The sequence below is a fragment of the Taudactylus pleione genome, unplaced genomic scaffold (genome assembly GCF_031769625.1).
Source record: "Taudactylus pleione unplaced genomic scaffold, aTauple2 ptg000584l, whole genome shotgun sequence".
NCBI classification, from domain to species: domain Eukaryota; kingdom Metazoa; phylum Chordata; class Amphibia; order Anura; family Myobatrachidae; genus Taudactylus; species Taudactylus pleione.
Genome location: NW_028284986.1, coordinates 853,663 through 872,948, shown reverse-complemented (window position 1 = coordinate 872,948; position 19,286 = coordinate 853,663). Strand labels below are relative to the sequence as shown.

At 51.2% G+C, this 19,286-nt stretch overlaps 1 protein-coding gene across 1 annotated transcript; it reads left to right on the top strand.

Moving 5' to 3' along the window:
- Nucleotides 1-256: 256 nt before the first annotated feature.
- On the top strand, nt 257-18,565 carry STOML2 (stomatin like 2). The gene is made up of 10 exons (XM_088453627.1): nt 257-419; nt 2,734-2,886; nt 13,983-14,082; nt 14,663-14,721; nt 14,879-14,980; nt 15,364-15,498; nt 16,620-16,764; nt 17,210-17,289; nt 18,095-18,223; nt 18,330-18,565. Exons 1-10 carry the CDS (start codon nt 378-380, stop codon nt 18,453-18,455), a joined length of 1,071 nt encoding a protein of 356 aa, XP_088309753.1. The 5' UTR covers nt 257-377; the 3' UTR covers nt 18,456-18,565.
- The last annotated feature ends 721 nt before the right edge of the window (nt 18,566-19,286 follow it).

Genomic DNA, 19,286 nt, shown 5'->3' with positions numbered 1-19,286 from the left:
GGGATGGAGCAGGACCCCTTGGGGTGGGACATGAGCTGCATGATGCAACCATCCAGTAATAAGGAGCAGGATGGATGGATGGGTCTTATATAGAGTTTACAGAGAAGGTGACAGGCTGATGACGTTTGCCATCCCCAACATGGCGACGCTCTCATCTGGCCGGTGCCATTCGATCACTGTACATGCGATACGGCTGCGTGCCACTCACAATATGGCGCCCCGGTCCTGATGTCATCACCCGGCGCCGCGTACAGCCAACTCCCGGCATTTCCAGCCTCAGCCTGGCGACGTGACGTCACCTGAGCGCGCCTGCTGGGACACGTGACACAGGGAGCTGGAACTGAGGCTGCGGATCAGACAGGAGCCGGCACAGGGACATGCTGAGAGCAGTGAGCCGGGCCGGGAGCGCCCTCCTGCGGGTGAGAGAGTTACAGCCTGACCTCTGACACTGCCAGAGCCCGGGGGTCCCCTGCCACCCACAGAGGCCATGAGTCCCCTGTCAACCCACAGAGCCCGGGGGTCCCCTGCCACCCACAGAGCCCAGGGGTCCCCTGTCTACCCCCACAGAGCCCAGGGGTCCCCTGTCTACCCCCACAGAGCCCAGGGGTCCCCTGTCTACCCCCACAGAGCCCAGGGGTCCCCTGTCTACCCCCACAGAGCCCAGGGGTCCCCTGTCTACCCCCACAGAGCCCAGGGGTCCCCTGTCTACCCCCACAGAGCCCAGGGGTCCCCTGTCTACCCCCACAGAGCCCAGGGGTCCCCTGTCTACCCCCACAGAGCCCAGGGGTCCCCTGTCTACCCCCACAGAGCCCAGGGGTCCCCTGTCTACCCCCACAGAGCCCAGGGGTCCCCTGTCTACCCCCACAGAGCCCAGGGGTCCCCTGTCTACCCCCACAGAGCCCAGGGGTCCCCTGTCTACCCCCACAGAGCCCAGGGGTCCCCTGCCACCCTGAGAAACTGGGCTCACTTCTCTCCTAGCCGCACCTGTCCCGTCACCCACAATTCCCCTGTCCCCTTGAGAAACTGGGCTTATATGTCGCCCACAGAGCCTGTTGGTGCTGAAGAGCCCTAGAGTAGAAGAGGCAGGGCCACAGAGCCACGAAGTTTATGACAATAGGTGTATTATACATATATACACACACATACATAGGGATAAATCCAATTAGGTGCGAGTTGCTATTTTCTCATCGAATTCACATAGCGAAATCATTCTGCAATCCAATTAGCAACTCGCACTGAATCAGTCAGACTGAATTAGCATTTTTCCATTATCACCTCCCTGAGGGTGAGAGATGGAAGGGAAAATTTTATTTTAAGGTTAAAATGTCGGGACACCCCCCTAATGACTAACTGGCAATTAGAAGTTTCCAATTGGCTTAATTAGTCCAATAATTAAATGTCATATTTTGGGGCAATAAATAAAAAATTGTCCTCAAATTACCCAAAAATCAACTTTTCCATTAGTTTAGGCACCCCAAATTAAATAACAATAATTTTTTAATTGAAAAAAAAAAAATATATATATATATATTTTTTTAATCCTTTTTTTTTTTTTTTTTTTAAATTCAGTGTTTCATGGAGCCTTAAAAGTACCCCCAAACCACCCTTTTTCTTACTTTTTTTTTTTTTTTTTTAACTTGAGTTTTTCGTTCACGTCATTTGAGATTAAACGATAAAAAAAAAAAAAAAAAAAAAAAAGAGCTTTTATCATTTTCTTGCATTTAAAAAAAAAACAGAAATCAGCCATTTGACACCATTTAAAAACCTACAGTAACTTCCTAATACCCACAAACAGCCTTCTGTACGGTCCTGCTAACGAAATTATCCATTTTGGGGGGTCCAGGATGGTGTCCCCACTTTTTCATGCACTTCTCTCAAATCTCATTTTGGCCGTCAGTTCACACCCCTCCGCTGCGAGTACTGCGAATAGGCATTTTATAATTGGATTGGAGAGTTCTCGGGAGCGCGCTTCGCTGGAAGTCTGCCAGTATCAAGAAACAAACTCGCTACTTGCAATTCGCACCTGATTGGATTGACCCCATAGAATGAACTCTGTAGCATCGCTGTGTAATATAATATCTGGAGTCAAATTAGACACCTCCCCTATAGCAGTCTGGTTTATGTACATATATTTGTGTTGTGCTTAGTATGTTCCTAGTACCTAATACTGCGTTACCATCCATAACTAAGCTTCCCGGGGTACTAACGCTGCAGAGGAAGGTGAGACGGAGGACCTGCGACAATGCGGCTCACACTACCCATCCACACAGTGTAAAGTATTCTGCAGCGCAGGGGGAGGTGTATACATTACATGGCCAGTCCCAGCAGTGCAGGGGGAGGTGTATACATTACATGGCCAGTCCCAGCAGTGCAGCGCAGTGGGAGGTGTATACATTACATGGCCAGTCCCAGCAGTGCAGCGCAGTGGGAGGTGTATACATTACATGGCCAGTCCCAGCAGTGCAGCGCAGGGGGAGGTGTATACATTACATGGCCAGTCCCAGCAGTGCAGCGCAGGGGGAGGTGTATACATTACATGGCCAGTCTCAGCAGTGCAGCGCTGGGGGAGGTGTATACATTACATGGCCAGTCCCAGCAGTGCAGCGCAGGGGGAGGTGTATACATTACATGGCCAGTCCCAGCAGTGTTATCAGTTAGGAGACCTCATATATTGTTCTGTCTGATATGTGCAGCAAGAGACCTAAACTCACACTGTTCTCCTTCTCTCCACAGGGCTCCCAAATAAATGCCCCTAACACCTGGAATAATGAGGTTCGGCGGTGTGCGTCCTCCGGCCTCCCCATGAACACAGCTGTTTTGTTCGTACCCCAACAGGAGGCCTGGGTGGTGGAACGCATGGGCCGATTCCACCGCATCCTGGAGCCTGTAAGTGCCGCCATCTCTTGATGATTTTTTTTATCCTAGTCTTTTTATTGTTTTTATCCTTTTATTTATATGGCGCCTCAGGGGGTCCATGGCGCCTTGCAGAGTACATAAACAGAAATTGTATGAACAAAACAAGAAAGAAGTGACTGACCGTACATTGCAGGACATGGTTTATACACATTGCTGCGTCTGCAAATGCCCAACAGGGCGGCGCAATCCATAGGATAGGTGCGATAAAGGTAATGGGGAGAAGATTATGGTATAAGTGAGGTATAGAAAAGCACACGAAGGAAGGAGCATAGGACCTGATTCAGACCCGGTCGCTAGATGCGGACGCTCGTTCCCAGTTTATGCAAAATTCGGCTAAGTGACGGCAAGGCAGGCGATCGCACGGCAAGGCATAAGCACACCCACTATGTCTTGGCGTGCCATCGATTTGTGTATGTAGACGCCCACCAGCCTGTCTTAAGACGCCCACTTGCGCACGTCATCTCCAGGAAGTGTATGCAACCATCGGTACATGGGGTACCATCGGAAGAGAACGCAGCGCTTGAGGTTGACTATACCCTGCCGCAAGCACTGCGAGCGCTTCACTTCAGTGTAAAAATCAGCCAGTACTATGTCGCTGCCTGTTAATTATGCACGCCTCTGAAACGGCGTTAAGATGCTTGGGCACGCCTGCGTTCGCATCTCCACTCCACCATTATTAATGGCCTGCCCCTGTCACCACCCACACATGGCTTCTCCTGTCACTCATTCAACCGTGCTGTCTATGCGCAGAATGCGGAAATCGTCCAGCTACGAGCGAACGCATCCTAGCGAGCGGGTCTGAATCAGGTCCATAGAGTGGTGGGTTAGGATGAGAGCTTACACTCTATAGCAGTGATTGCCAACCTCGGTCCTCAAGGCACACCAACAGTCCTGGTTTTAGTGATATCAATGCTTAAGCACAGATGGTTCAATCAAAATAACTAAGGTACTAATTAAGTCACCTGTGCTCAACGATGGCTATCCTTAAAACCTGGACTGTTAGTGTGCCTTGAGGACCGTGGTTGGGAACCCCTGCTCTATAGGTAAGGGGCCGACAGACAGGGGTGACAGAGGGAAGAGACAATGAATGAGGAGAAGAGAGTGCTGGGTTAGGATGAGAGGTTACACACTATAGGGGAGGGGCAGACAGACAGGGGAGACAGAGGAGAGACAGTGAGTGAGGAGCATAGAGTGGTGGGTTAGGATGAGAGGTTACACACTATAGGGGAGGGGCAGACAGACAGGGGAGACACAGAGGGGAGAGACAGTGAGTGAGGAGCACAGAGCGGTGGGTTAGGATGAGAGGTTACACACTATAGGGGAGGGGCAGACAGACAGGGGAGACACAGAGGGGAGAGACAGTGAGTGAGGAGCATAGAGCGGTGGGTTAGGATGAGAGGTTACACACTATAGGGGAGGGGCAGACAGACAGGGGAGACAGAGGAGAGACAGTGAGTGAGGAGCATAGAGCGGTGGGTTAGGATGAGAGGTTACACACTATAGGGGAGGGGCAGACAGACAGGGGAGACACAGAGGGGAGAGACAGTGAGTGAGGAGCATAGAGCGGTGGGTTAGGATGAGAGGTTACACACTATAGGGGAGGGGCAGACAGACAGGGGAGACAGAGGAGAGACAGTGAGTGAGGAGCATAGAGCGGTGGGTTAGGATGAGAGGTTACACACTATAGGGGAGGGGCAGACAGACAGGGGAGACACAGAGGGGAGAGACAGTGAGTGAGGAGCACAGAGCGGTGGGTTAGGATGAGAGGTTACACACTATAGGGGAGGGGCAGACAGACAGGGGAGACACAGAGGGGAGAGACAGTGAGTGAGGAGCATAGAGCGGTGGGTTAGGATGAGAGGTTACACACTATAGGGGAGGGGCAGACAGACAGGGGAGACACAGAGGAGAGAGACAGTGAGTAAGGAGCATAGAGTGGTGGGTTAGGATGAGAGCTTACACTCTATAGGGGAGGGGCAGACAGACAGGGGTGACACATGGAAGAGACAGTGAGTGAGGAGCATAGAGTGGTGGGTTAGGATGAGAGGTTACACTATAGGGGAGGAGCAGACAGACAGGGGTGACACAGAGGGGCGAGACAGTGAGTGAGGAGCATAGAGCGGTGGGTTAGGATGAGAGGTTACACACTATAGGGGAGGGGCAGACAGACGGGTGACACAGAGGGGAGAGACAGTGAGTGAGGAGCATAGAGCGGTGGGTTAGGATGAGAGAAGTTACACTATAGGGGAGGGGCAGACAGACAGGGGTGACACAGAGGGGAGAGACAGTGAGTGAGGAGCATAGAGCGGTGGGTTAGGATGAGAGGTTACACACTATAGGGGAGGGGCAGACAGACAGGGGAGACACAGAGGGGAGAGACAGTGAGTGAGGAGCATAGAGCGGTGGGTTAGGATGAGAGGTTACACACTATAGGGGAGGGGCAGACAGACAGGGTAGACACAGAGGAGAGAGACAGTGAGTAAGGAGCATAGAGTGGTGGGTTAGGATGAGAGCTTACACTCTATAGGGGAGGGGCAGACAGACAGGGGTGACACATGGAAGAGACAGTGAGTGAGGAGCATAGAGTGGTGGGTTAGGATGAGAGGTTACACTATAGGGGAGGAGCAGACAGACAGGGGTGACACAGAGGGGCGAGACAGTGAGTGAGGAGCATAGAGCGGTGGGTTAGGATGAGAGGTTACACACTATAGGGGAGGGGCAGACAGACGGGTGACACAGAGGGGAGAGACAGTGAGTGAGGAGCATAGAGCGGTGGGTTAGGATGAGAGAAGTTACACTATAGGGGAGGGGCAGACAGACAGGGGTGACACAGAGGGGAGAGACAGTGAGTGAGGAGCATAGAGCGGTGGGTTAGGATGAGAGGTTACACACTATAGGGGAGGGGCAGACAGACAGGGGAGACACAGAGGAGAGAGACAGTGAGTAAGGAGCATAGAGTGGTGGGTTAGGATGAGAGCTTACACTCTATAGGGGAGGGGCAGACAGACAGGGGTGACACATGGAAGAGACAGTGAGTGAGGAGCATAGAGTGGTGGGTTAGGATGAGAGGTTACACTATAGGGGAGGAGCAGACAGACAGGGGTGACACAGAGGGGCGAGACAGTGAGTGAGGAGCATAGAGCGGTGGGTTAGGATGAGAGGTTACACACTATAGGGGAGGGGCAGACAGACGGGTGACACAGAGGGGAGAGACAGTGAGTGAGGAGCATAGAGCGGTGGGTTAGGATGAGAGAAGTTACACTATAGGGGAGGGGCAGACAGACAGGGGTGACACAGAGGGGAGAGACAGTGAGTGAGGAGCATAGAGCGATGGGTTAGGATGAGAGGTTACACACTATAGGGGAGGGGCAGACAGACAGGGGAGACACAGAGGGGAGAGACAGTGAGTGAGGAGCATAGAGCGGTGGGTTAGGATGAGAGGTTACACACTATAGGGGAGGGGCAGACAGACAGGGTAGACACAGAGGAGAGAGACAGTGAGTAAGGAGCATAGAGTGGTGGGTTAGGATGAGAGCTTACACTCTATAGGGGAGGGGCAGACAGACAGGGGTGACACATGGAAGAGACAGTGAGTGAGGAGCATAGAGTGGTGGGTTAGGATGAGAGGTTACACTATAGGGGAGGAGCAGACAGACAGGGGTGACACAGAGGGGCGAGACAGTGAGTGAGGAGCATAGAGCGGTGGGTTAGGATGAGAGGTTACACACTATAGGGGAGGGGCAGACAGACGGGTGACACAGAGGGGAGAGACAGTGAGTGAGGAGCATAGAGCGGTGGGTTAGGATGAGAGAAGTTACACTATAGGGGAGGGGCAGACAGACAGGGGTGACACAGAGGGGAGAGACAGTGAGTGAGGAGCATAGAGCGGTGGGTTAGGATGAGAGGTTACACACTATAGGGGAGGGGCAGACAGACAGGGGAGACACAGAGGGGAGAGACAGTGAGTGAGGAGCATAGAGCGGTGGGTTAGGATGAGAGGTTACACACTATAGGGGAGGGGCAGACAGACAGGGGAGACACAGAGGAGAGAGACAGTGAGTAAGGAGCATAGAGTGGTGGGTTAGGATGAGAGCTTACACTCTATAGGGGAGGGGCAGACAGACAGGGGTGACACATGGAAGAGACAGTGAGTGAGGAGCATAGAGTGGTGGGTTAGGATGAGAGGTTACACTCTATAGGGGAGGGGCAGACAGACAGGGGAGACACAGAGGGGAGAGACAGTGAGTGAGGAGCATAGAGTGGTGGGTTAGGATGAGAGGTTACACTCTATAGGGGAGGGGCAGACAGACAGGGGAGACACAGAGGGGAGAGACAGTGAGTGAGGAGCGTAGAGCGGTGGGTTAGGATGAGAGGTTATACACTATAGGGGAGAGACAGACGGGTGACACAGAGGGGAGAGACAGTGAGTGAGGAGCATAGAGCTGTGGGGTGGGATGAGAGCTTACACATTATGGGGTCTATTTACTAAGCAGTGTTAGGAGACAGAGTGAAAAGTGATAGGAAAGTGATAAGGTACCAGCCAATCAGCTCCCAACTGTTATTTTTAAAGCACAGCCTGTGAGATAACAGTTGGGAGCTGATTGGCTGGTACCTTATCACTTTTCACTGTCTCCTAACACTGCTTAGTAAATAGACCCCTATATATGGGAGGGGGAGACACAGAGGGGAGACACAGAGGGGAGAGACAGTGAGTGAGGAGCATAGAGCGGTGGGTTAGGATGAGAGGTTACACACTATAGGGGAGGGGCAGACAGACAGGGGTGACACAGAGGGAAGAGACAGTGAGTGAGGAGCATAGAGCGGTGGGTTAGGATGAGAGGTTATACACTATTGGGGAGGGGCAGACAGACAGGGGTGACACAGAGGGGAGAGACAGTGAGTGAGGATCATAGAGCGGTGGGTTAGGATGAGAGGTTACACTCTATAGGGGAGGGGCAGACAGACAGGGGAGACACAGAGGGGAGAGACAGTGAGTGAGGAGCATAGAGCTGTGGGGTGGGATGAGAGCTTACACATTATGGGGTCTATTTACTAAGCAGTGTTAGGAGACAGAGTGAAAAGTGATAGGAAAGTGATAAGGTACCAGCCAATCAGCTCCCAACTGTTATTTTTAAAGCACAGCCTGTGAGATAACAGTTGGGAGCTGATTGGCTGGTACCTTATCACTTTTCACTGTCTCCTAACACTGCTTAGTAAATAGACCCCTATATATGGGAGGGGGAGACACAGAGGGGAGACACAGAGGGGAGAGACAGTGAGTGAGGAGCATAGAGCGGTGGGTTAGGATGAGAGGTTACACACTATATAGGGGAGGGGCAGACAGACAGGGGAGACACAGAGGGGAGAGACAGTGAGTGAGGAGCATAGAGCGGTGGGTTAGGATGAGAGGTTACACTCTATAGGGGAGGGGCAGACAGACGGGTGACACAGAGGGGAGAGACAGTGAGTGAGGAGCATAGAGCGGTGGGTTAGGATGAGAGAAGTTACACTATAGGGGAGGGGCAGACAGACAGGGGTGACACAGAGGGGAGAGACAGTGAGTGAGGAGCATAGAGCGGTGGGTTAGGATGAGAGGTTACACACTATAGGGGAGGGGCAGACAGACAGGGGTGACACAGAGGGAAGAGACAGTGAGTGAGGAGCATAGAGCGGTGGGTTAGGATGAGAGGTTATACACTATTGGGGAGGGGCAGACAGACAGGGGTGACACAGAGGGGAGAGACAGTGAGTGAGGATCATAGAGCGGTGGGTTAGGATGAGAGGTTACACTCTATAGGGGAGGGGCAGACAGACAGGGGAGACACAGAGGGGAGAGACAGTGAGTGAGGAGCATAGAGCGGTGGGTTAGGATGAGAGGTTACACACTATATAGGGGAGGGGCAGACAGACAGGGGAGACACAGAGGGGAGAGACAGTGAGTGAGGAGCATAGAGCGGTGGGTTAGGATGAGAGGTTACACTCTATAGGGGAGGGGCAGACAGACAGGGGAGACACAGAGGGGAGAGACAGGGAGTGAGGAGCATAGAGCGGTGGGTTAGGATGAGAGGTTACACACTATATAGGGGAGGGACAGACAGGGGAGAGACAGTGAGTGAGGAGCATAGAGCGGTGGGTTAGGATGAGAGGTTATACACTATTGGGGAGGGGCAGACAGACAGGGGTGACACAGAGGGGAGAGACAGTGAGTGAGGATCATAGAGCGGTGGGTTAGGATGAGAGGTTATACAGTATAGGGGAGGGGCAGACAGACAGGGGTGACACAGAGGGGAGAGACAGTGAGTGAGGAGCATAGAGCGGTGGGTTAGGATGAGAGGTTACACACTATAGGGGAGGGGCAGACAGACAGGGGTGACACAGAGGGGAGAGACAGTGAGTGAGGAGCATAGAACAGGTGGGTTAGGATGAGAGGTTACACACTATTGGAGGGGCAGAGAGACAGTGAGTGAGGATCATAGAGCGGTGGGTTAGGATGAGAGGTTACACTCTATAGGGGAGGGGCAGACAGACAGGGGAGACACAGAGGGGAGAGACAGTGAGTGAGGAGCATAGAGCGGTGGGTTAGGATGAGAGGTTATACACTATAGGGGAGAGACAGACGGGTGACACAGAGGGGAGAGACAGTGAGTGAGGAGCATAGAGCTGTGGGGTGGGATGAGAGCTTACACATTATGAGGTCTATTTACTTAGCAGTGTTAGGAGACAGAGTGAAAAGTGATAGGAAAGTGATAAGGTACCAGCCAATCAGCTCCCAACTGTTATTTTTAAAGCACAGCCTGTGAGATAACAGTTGGGAGCTGATTGGCTGGTATCTTATCACTTTCTTATCACTTTTCACTCTGTCTCCTAACACTGCTTAGTAAATAGACCCCTATATATGGGAGGGGCAGACAGACAGGGGAGACACAGTGAGTGAGGAGCATAGAGCGGTGGGTTAGGATGAGAGGTTACACACTATAGGGGAGGGACAGACAGACAGGGGAGACACAGAGGGGAGAGACAGTGAGTGAGGAGCATAGAGCGGTGGGTTAGGATGATAGGTTACACGATAGGTTACACACTATAGGGGAGGGGCAGACAGACAGGGGTGACACAGAGGGGAGAGACAGTGAGTGAGGAGCATAGAGCGGTGGGTTAGGATGAGAGGTTACACACTATATAGGGGAGGGACAGACAGACAGGGGAGACACAGAGGGGAGAGACAGTGAGTGAGGAGCATAGAGCGGTGGGTTAGGATGAGAGGTTACACTCTATAGGGGAGGGGCAGACAGACAGGGGAGACACAGAGGGGAGAGACAGTGAGTGAGGAGCATAAAGCGGTGGTTTAGGATGAGAGGTTACACACTATAGGGGAGGGACAGACAGACAGGGGAGACACAGAGGGGAGAGACAGTGAGTGAGGAGCATAGAGCGGTGGGTTAGGATGAGAGGTTGCACACTATATAGGGGAGGGGCAGACAGACAGGGGTGACACAGAGGGGAGAGACAGTGAGTGAGGAGCATAGAGCGGTGGGTTAGGATGAGAGGTTGCACACTATATAGGGGAGGGGCAGACAGACAGGGGTGACACAGAGGGGAGAGACAGTGAGTGAGGAGTATAGAGCAGTGGGTACAGCCACCTCTAGCTCCTCTGCCATGTTGTGCAGACTTTCAGTGACACTTGTACCCTATAGCCTCCAAACTCCTTGAGCGTATTGTTTGCGATCGCCTTACCGCCTTTCTTTCCTCCCACTCCCTGCTTGACCCTTTTATTACGTTCTTTTCACTCCACTGAAACCGTCCTCACGAAAGTCAGCAACGACCTCCTTGCTTCCAAATCCAAGGGCCACTGCTCTCTGCTCATTCTCCTCGACCTCTGCTGCTTTTGACTATTGCAACCTCCTCCTATTTGTCCTCCCAGTCTCCCATCTCTCTCCATTACAATCAGTCCTCAATGCTGCTGCTCGGCTCCTGTTCCTCTCCAAACTTTCTTCATCTGCCTCCCCTCTCCTACAAGCCCTCCACTGGCTCCCCTTCCCCTTCAGAGCCCAATTTAAGGTTCTCACACTCACTTACAAAGCCCTCACCCATTCCTCTCCCATTTACATCTCTGATCTCATCTCCCTTCACTCTCCTGTCCGCCCTCTTCGTTCACTTAATACACGCCGCCTCTCATGCCAATTGATTACTTCCTCCCACTCCCGCTTCCAAGACTTTGCCCGTGCTGCTCCCCACCTCTGGAACTCTCTCCCTCTCCCCATCAGACTCTTAATCCTTTAAACAGGCTCTCAAGACCCCCTACTTCTTCAAAGCCTTCCAGCTCTCATTCTAACCTGCTGCTCCATGCTCCCTCCTCCCTGCCTACCCCATTGGTGTCACACCTGTCTGTCTGCCCCCCCCCCCCCCCCTTTAGAATGTTAGCTCTTATGAGCAGGGCCCTCTACCCTCTTGTGCTTCTCCATACTTTAGTTTTATCTACGCCTTACTCCCCACTGGGGCACCTAATGTGTGTGTTATGGACGCTAGTGTAGCAATGTATATTATTCTTCTCCTCGTCCTGTATTTTATTGTACTGTAAGTCACTTGCCACCTATTTGTTTATGTACTGTGGCGCCATATAAATAAATGAGACTAATAATAATAGCGACAGGGGCGCTCTCTCAGCTCAGGCAGTGGGTTCAATTCTCCACTAAATTTTGGGACTGGAGACTTGGTGCCTTCTGCCTACACTGCAGAACTTCTGTGACCAAGGCCTGTACTGGATAACATCAGATGCTCCCTAGCATTGCTGGCATTATACACTCACTGCTGCTTCCCTTCTGATAGAGCAGGGGTGGGGAACATTTCTTTTGCTGAGGGCCACCCTCCAGGTGATGTCACACGGGGCGGTGCCACATATGCCAGTGATTACAGCAATGGCCGGAGCATCCTGAGGATGCTCCTGGGAGCTGTAAGGGCAGCGGTGTGATCAAATCTGAAGCGTCCTAAGGATGCTCCAGGCGGCACTGCTGCGTACATTCCGGCTGCCTGGTACCAGTCTAGGCACAGTGATAGCCAGATGAGGCTAGCAGAAAAATAGCTCAGAGGGCCAGACCAAATGATTCCGGGGACCTTATACGGCCCCCGGGCCTGAGGTTCCCCATCCCTGTGATATAGGAATGGGTAAAGGGAATGAACCTGGTCACTATGGAGCGCCCTCTGCTGTCCAGTTGTAGAGCAGCAGCTTATATAAGCATCAGGCACATTATAATAGGAGAACATAGGGCCTCATTCAGAGGCGGTCGGAGGATGCAAGCGGTCGCTCAGAAACTGGGCGGCCGCTTGCATCCTGACCGCCCGCCTCTGTTGCGGTCGTTAGGCTGTGGGTTAACACCCACAGCTCTAACGACCGCTCCGGTGATGGTCGCGATGGTCAGAGACCATCGGGGCTTACAACGAGACCCTAGGGTAGGGTCTCCCTTGTCGTAAGTCCCGGAGAGCTTCTGGCTCTGTCTGAGCCAGAAGCTCTCCACTGACATCACTAGTGATGTCAGTGGGGCCTCCCCCAAACGGTAGGCGTTCCCATGGGAACGCCTCCGTTTGGGCTGCCACCCCCCCGGCCCGCCTTCCAAACCGGGCGAGCTGTCAATCAACATCAACAGCTCGCCACCTTTGGATCGAGACCCGCTATGACCGGCGCTGTCGGTCGTAGCGGGTCTCACGCATGCGCACGACGGTGACGGCGCCACTCGTGCGCATGCTCTGTGGGGGGCCATCGACCTGGTCCGAGCGCATTGGCGCTAACGACCGGGTCTGAATGACCCCCATATTCCCTTATTCTGTCTATTGTTCTCTGTTATCAGACAATAAAGAATATTGGTCACAGAGGACACATATCTCCCCCAGGGTTACACATTTGTGTCCTCTGTTACCATCTCATTAAGCTCTTGAAGCTATTTTATTATCTCACTATTAGGGGAATGATATTATGTTTATGTAGTGAAACACTGGTGCCGAGCTGGGAACTGCGTCCTGTCATCTGGATGTACAGATGTAATTGGGAAAATAAAATCGTTTTACAGACGTCTTTATCTCTTAATAAGGAAAACTTGTGTCTGTATGTAATATTCTGCTGGATAAATGTGTGCCCTTTGTTACTGGGACTCTGGACCTGATTCAGACCCGCTCGCTAGGATGCGTTCGCACGCAGCCAGCCTGCGTACGCATCGCAGTGCGCGAACCTGTGCGAGCGATCGGGAAACGTATGCTCGCCACCCATAGACAGCCTGGCATAATGAGTGACAGGAGAAGCAGTTCGTGGGTGGTAACGGGCCGGCCGCTAGAAACGGGGGAGTAGAGGTGCGAACGCAGACGCACCTGAGCGTCCTAACGCCGTTTCAGAGGCGTGCATAATTAACAGGCAGCGTCATAGTACACGTCACCTGGCTGAAATTCACACTGAAGTGCTCGCAGTGCTTGCGGTAGGGTATGGGCAGCCACAACCGCTGCGTACGGGTCTGATTGTACCCAATGTACCGATGGCTGCATACACTTCCTGGAGATGACGTGCGCAAGTGGGCGTCTTAAGACAGGCTGGCGGGCGTCTGCATACACTAGGCGATCGCACGCCAAGACATAGTGGGCGTGCTAATGCCTTGCCGTGCGATCGCCTGCCTTCCCAAATTTGCATACACGTTGAGCGAGCGAACGCATCCTAGCGAGCGGGTCTGATTGGGTCCTCTGTGTACTGCGCATTACTTATTACAGGAAAAGCACTAAGATGCTTTAACATTTCCTGTTTTCCTTTTTCGGGCAACACCGTCTGCAGCATCGCAGTCTTATAGCGCTAGGGGCCGTGTGTTTCTATCCCAACCACTGTCCTTTCTGTGTGGAGTTTGTATGCGCTCTCTCTTTGTGTGGGTTTCCTCCCAAAGTCCAAACACACCCTGGTAGACTAGTTAGCGCTGGTGACGCTATATAGATAAGCGATAATAAATGATAATATATGACGGGCAGCTCTGAGGAGTAGTACGGTGAATACAGTGACTGTAGGTGACCGTTACATACGTTATCTCTAATCCTGATTGTAGGGTCTGAATCTGCTCATTCCGGTGCTGGACCGCATCCGCTATGTACAGAGCCTGAAGGAAATTGTGATCAATGTTCCGGAGCAGTCCGCGGTATCTCTGGGTGAGTCAGGTGGCGAGGGAAGGGGGGGGTCCTGACCAGACTCAGGAAACCGGTGGCTTTCCACCTAGTATGGAACTACCAGTCTCAGCATGCCTTGCCAATTAGAGGCCAATAGGTGATGTTGGGAATTTTAGATCCATGACCTGCTGTCCACTAATATCATTAATTATTACACAGCACTGTCCGCTTGGTGGAATACAGATAGTAACGGGACATGTGGTTTAGAGGGACCTGGCCATCAAAGCTTACAATCTACACGGGTTGGCGGAATGTATTAGGACTGTGTAGGGCAGGAGAAGTGGAGAGATGGGTGAATATAGAGGAGGGAGCGTATGGAAGATGACATATCGGGACCGGTTTGGATGGGGGGTGATTTATATAGAAGAGGTGCTTTGTGGGAGAGTCCTGTAGGCGTTGATGAGGAGAGGACATGGCGATCAGGCCGGGCATGTAAGGACGAGCGTATACAGGGTACAGCAGCCAGTGCAATCTTTATTAGAGCATTACCCACGTGTGCGGTATATAACCAGGGTATGTAGTGCTAACATTATGTGACTGTGATACTTGTGTTATTTTGCAGATAATGTCACCTTACAGATAGACGGAGTGTTGTACCTGCGGGTCATGGACCCATATAAGGTAATCCCCCCTCACCCCCTCCCCAATCGCTCTGTGTTCTGCTCTTTGTCAGTGATATTGTGATATTGTGATAGAGGAAAAAACTAGAAAGGTAAAGAGAAAATGAGAATCTTCTAACTGTTCTCCCCCCCCGTCTCCTCAATCGCTCTGTGCCCAGGCCAGTTACGGGGTGGAAGACCCTGAGTATGCAGTGACACAGCTGGCGCAGACCACCATGCGCTCCGAACTCGGCAAACTGTCCCTGGACAAGGTGTTCCGGGTGAGTGTCGCGTACAATTTAATGTCACTGAATTGTCATTGTTCACAATCGCTTTATATTTATGTCATTGGCGTATTACACAGTGCCTTGTGTGTGATTAGGAGACCGGATGGCGTTCCTCCCTACCCCAGTGCCTCCGGGAGCCGTAGCAACAGTCTCAGGAACTGAACCGCTAAACATGGCGGCCTGAATAACGCGTATTCCATAAACTATAAGGAATTTTATTCTTTACATTGTGTAAATGTTTTTATAAATGTGATATTTGTTACACTGTATCTGCTGGTAGCTGACCCCCACCTGTGAATGTAACCTGGGGGCTATTGGTCACTGATTACAGCTGCTCGGGGCACTTATACGTTCCGTATCCTGAATTTATTTTGCAGGAGAGGGAATGTCTGAATGCCAACATTGTAGACGCCATCAACCAGGCTTCTGATGACTGGGGCATACGGTGTCTGCGGTACGAGATTAAAGATATTCATGTGCCCCCCAAAGTCCGAGAGGCCATGCAGATGCAGGTAGGTTCTCAGTAAGTAGCACTGTCCAGAACTCACCGGCCCTGTCTGTAATGACATTCAGGTTACATTTTATTATTATTATTATTATTATCCTTTATTTATCTGCTGCCACAAGGTTTCTGCAGCGCCTTACAGAGTACTGTATATAGAAAACCATGACTTACAGTATTACCAGTTATTATTATTACCAGTTATTTATATAGCGCACACATAATCCACAGCGCTTTACAGAGTACTGTATATAGAAAACCGTGACTTACAGTACAAAACATTGCAGTACAAGGATGTGGTTCATAAACATTTCTCAAACAGCGGTCGTAATACTCGTTACTCCCAGCGCTCGTTACTCCCAGCACTCAAATAAGCAGCAGGGCGACAGAAGTTAAGTGTCCTTGTGGGGAATTAGGAGTAGATGATGGTATGAGTAAGGGAAGGAGAAGCACAGGAGGGAAGAGGGTCCTGCTCGTGAGAGTTTACATTCTAATGGTGGTGGTGCAGATATAAAGGGGGGACACGGATAGGGGAGACTGGGAGGAAGGGGCAGTGGGTTAGGATGAGAGCTGGAAAGGTTTTAGAAAGAAGTGGGTCTGAGAGCCTGTTTGATGCTTTGTAGACAGGTGGAGAGTCTAAGAGGGAGAGAGTTCCAGAGGTAGGGAGAAGCACGGGCAGCTTGGAGGCAGGAGTAGGAGGCAGTAATCAGTTGGCAGGAGAGGTGGCATGCATTTGTTCAGCGAAGTGGGCAGGTGGAAGTGTGAAGGGAGATGAGGTCAGAGATATATTTATATGGGTTTTATTACAACAGGAAGACTGCAATATAAACTAGTGCAGGAGTATAATCCCATGTCTTGGTCTGTTACAGTATAACAGAGAGAATTGGAACATTGTTCCTGTGTAAGAACCTGATCTCATAGCTCCGCCGAACAGTCCACTGCCAGTCTGCCCACCTATGTGTGTGGCTGCATCGGGTGAGGTCAAGTTGGTTTTTAATGACCCTATATATTTCTATAGGATATGGGTCATTTCTGGGCCCACTTCCGACACCAGGCAGGTTGTTCATGTTTAATTTAGGTGCTGCAAAGTAGCACAGCTAATGGTGGAACCTCCGTCTGCTGTCTTCACAGGTGGAGGCGGAGAGGAGGAAGAGGGCGATGGTATTAGAGTCTGAAGGGACCAGAGAGTCTGCTATTAATGTGGCTGAGGGCCAGAAGCAGTCTCAGATCCTGGCCTCCGAAGGAGAGAAAGCCGAGCAGATAAACAAAGCTGCAGGTGGGTGCCGGGGGTGATGAGCAATGCAGCCGGGTGTCCCGGGTGTGTATTTCTGGCACTGTCAGAAGAAGACGTCATAGTCCGGTTTCGCCAGGGAAACTCAGAACCAGAGTTACTAATAAATACAATAAATTGTTTAATTCGTCACATTTCTGTGTTATATATGAAAATCCAGCCGCTCTGGGGGATTGAGTAAAGCCGTGTATGAGGCTATTGGTACTAATGGGTTCTTACTATAATAAGAATTGTGAGCGTAGAACTGGTCCGTCGCGTCCCCACTTGTGCCTGTACTCCCAGTGACATCACAGGCGCGAGGTGTACGGTAACGCAGAACAATCAGTCTAACTGTAACCTCACGGATCGGAGCTACCACAGCTTATAGATAGCGCATCATACAAGCTTCTTTTCCCGTTATATAATATTCCTCTCTGTGTCATTATAACAGGTGAAGCCAACGCCATCTTAGCCAGAGCCAGCGCCCGGGGAGAGGCAATACGGATGATAGCAGAGGCGCTTGCAAATAAGGTAATGCCCCATTACAGAAGGGTTTTGTTCTGTAATTATCATTTCTGTTACCTGTGCTCTATTGTGCTTTAAATGGAAGTATTACTTCTTTATACAGAACTTTTATAAAATTACCAATTTTGTAATAAGTAGTAACTGGCTCTATATGAGAGAGAGAGAGCAATTTCTTATAGGCAGCGTAAGGTTGCTGTGTGATAATGGGGCGGTGGTGTTGCTTACCACGATATTTAGTTACAGTGCGGGAATGTTGTATATGTATGGGCGCTCCCATATCTAATGAATGACAGGTGACATGACAAGCAGCTAATGTGGCAAACAGCGCCACCTGCATGCAGGCTCAGGTACTGCACTCAATGCTGCAATAATTATCCTTTATATGGCGCCACAAATGTTCTGCGTCACCTTACACAGTACATAAATAAGTGAACAAGATACCAGTGACTTACAGTACAGTACAATGCAGGACAAGGATAATATACATTGCTGCATTAGCGATCATCACACTCAAATGAGCAACAGGGCATAAGCAACCAAGTATTAGGTGCCCGAGTGGGGAGTAGATGATGGTATAAGTAAGGGGAAGCACAAGAGGGTAGAGGGCCCTGCTGGTGAGAACTGACAATCTAATGGGGAGGGAAGACACACAGGCATGATGGGGGGCACAGATGGAGTAGACAGGGAGGAAGGAGCAGGTAGCAGCAGGTTAGGATGAGAGCTGGACGGCTTTGAATGTTTATTACCCAGCAATTCTTCATATTCAACACAAAGCCCTGGTACTAATGCTCCGTTTATATGCATTCCCCAGCACGGTGATGCTGCAGCGTCTCTTTCTGTAGCGGAGCAGTACGTGGCCGCCTTCTCCAAACTGGCACAGGAGTCCAGCACTATCCTGCTGCCCGCCAACACCGGTGACATCAGCAGCATGGTGACCCAGGTCTGTACAAAGATCACCTAATCTATAGATGATAAATCACAGCCTATAGCTCTGCGTAACGTCCCTACTTTGTCTCCCCCCTACCCCCCCCCCCTTGCTTGTGCAGGCTATGGGTATCTACGGCACACTGACCAAACGTTTACCTCAAAAGAGCCACTCGGACCCCCTTACAGACGCCGACGCAGAGGAGACCAGGTTCACGAGTATAGGCGAGAGGGACCAGAGCGACTGATGAATTTATCCATAATGTCGGGGACTGTTTATAGGACTTTATTTTTATTGTTATTATTGTCACATGTAATAATCTATCATTGGAAACAAATCTACAGTTTGTTGCTTTTCTGCCTGGTGTCAGATCATTCATTTCTTGTGGGGTCACACACTGCGTGGCCCGAGGTGCGTGGTCCCCCGAACATAACACTCCATATGTGCTTGTTGAACATCTCCATTCCAAACTCGTTCATCTAGAGCCGGTCTCCCCTTTGCTGCTACAGCAGCCTCCACTCTCCTGGGCAGGCTCTCCGGTAGATCTGGAATATGTCTGCGGTGATTCGCATCCATTCAGCCGCATTGGTGAAGTCGAGCGCTGAGGCCTGGCTCGCAGTTGTCATTCCAAGTCATAGCAAAGGTGTTTGATGAGCTGATGCTTAGGCCAGGGCCGGATTAGGGTTTGTGGGGGCCCATACCAATAACATTGATAATAAGAAATGCCGGTGATGTAATTATAGATGGTAAATACTCCCAGCACCACAAATGTGTTAAGCACCACTGTAGTGTCCCCAATTCACATTATGCCATGGTGCCACCAAGCTGGTGAATGAAGCTACGTGTGCGCGTTCCCCCGGGCGACCTTTCCGGCCGCCCTGTTGTTAATCTGGCTCTGGTCTGGGTTTGTGCAAGACAATCATGTTCCTTCCCCACCAATGTGATAGTCCTCGCTCTGCACAGGGAAATTACCACTGATACGGGAGCGGGGGTCTCCCCCACAAAGTTGTTTGCGCACAATTCTCTAGACTACTGTAGCATTGATATTCCCGTTACTAGAACTAAGTGTCCCAGGCCA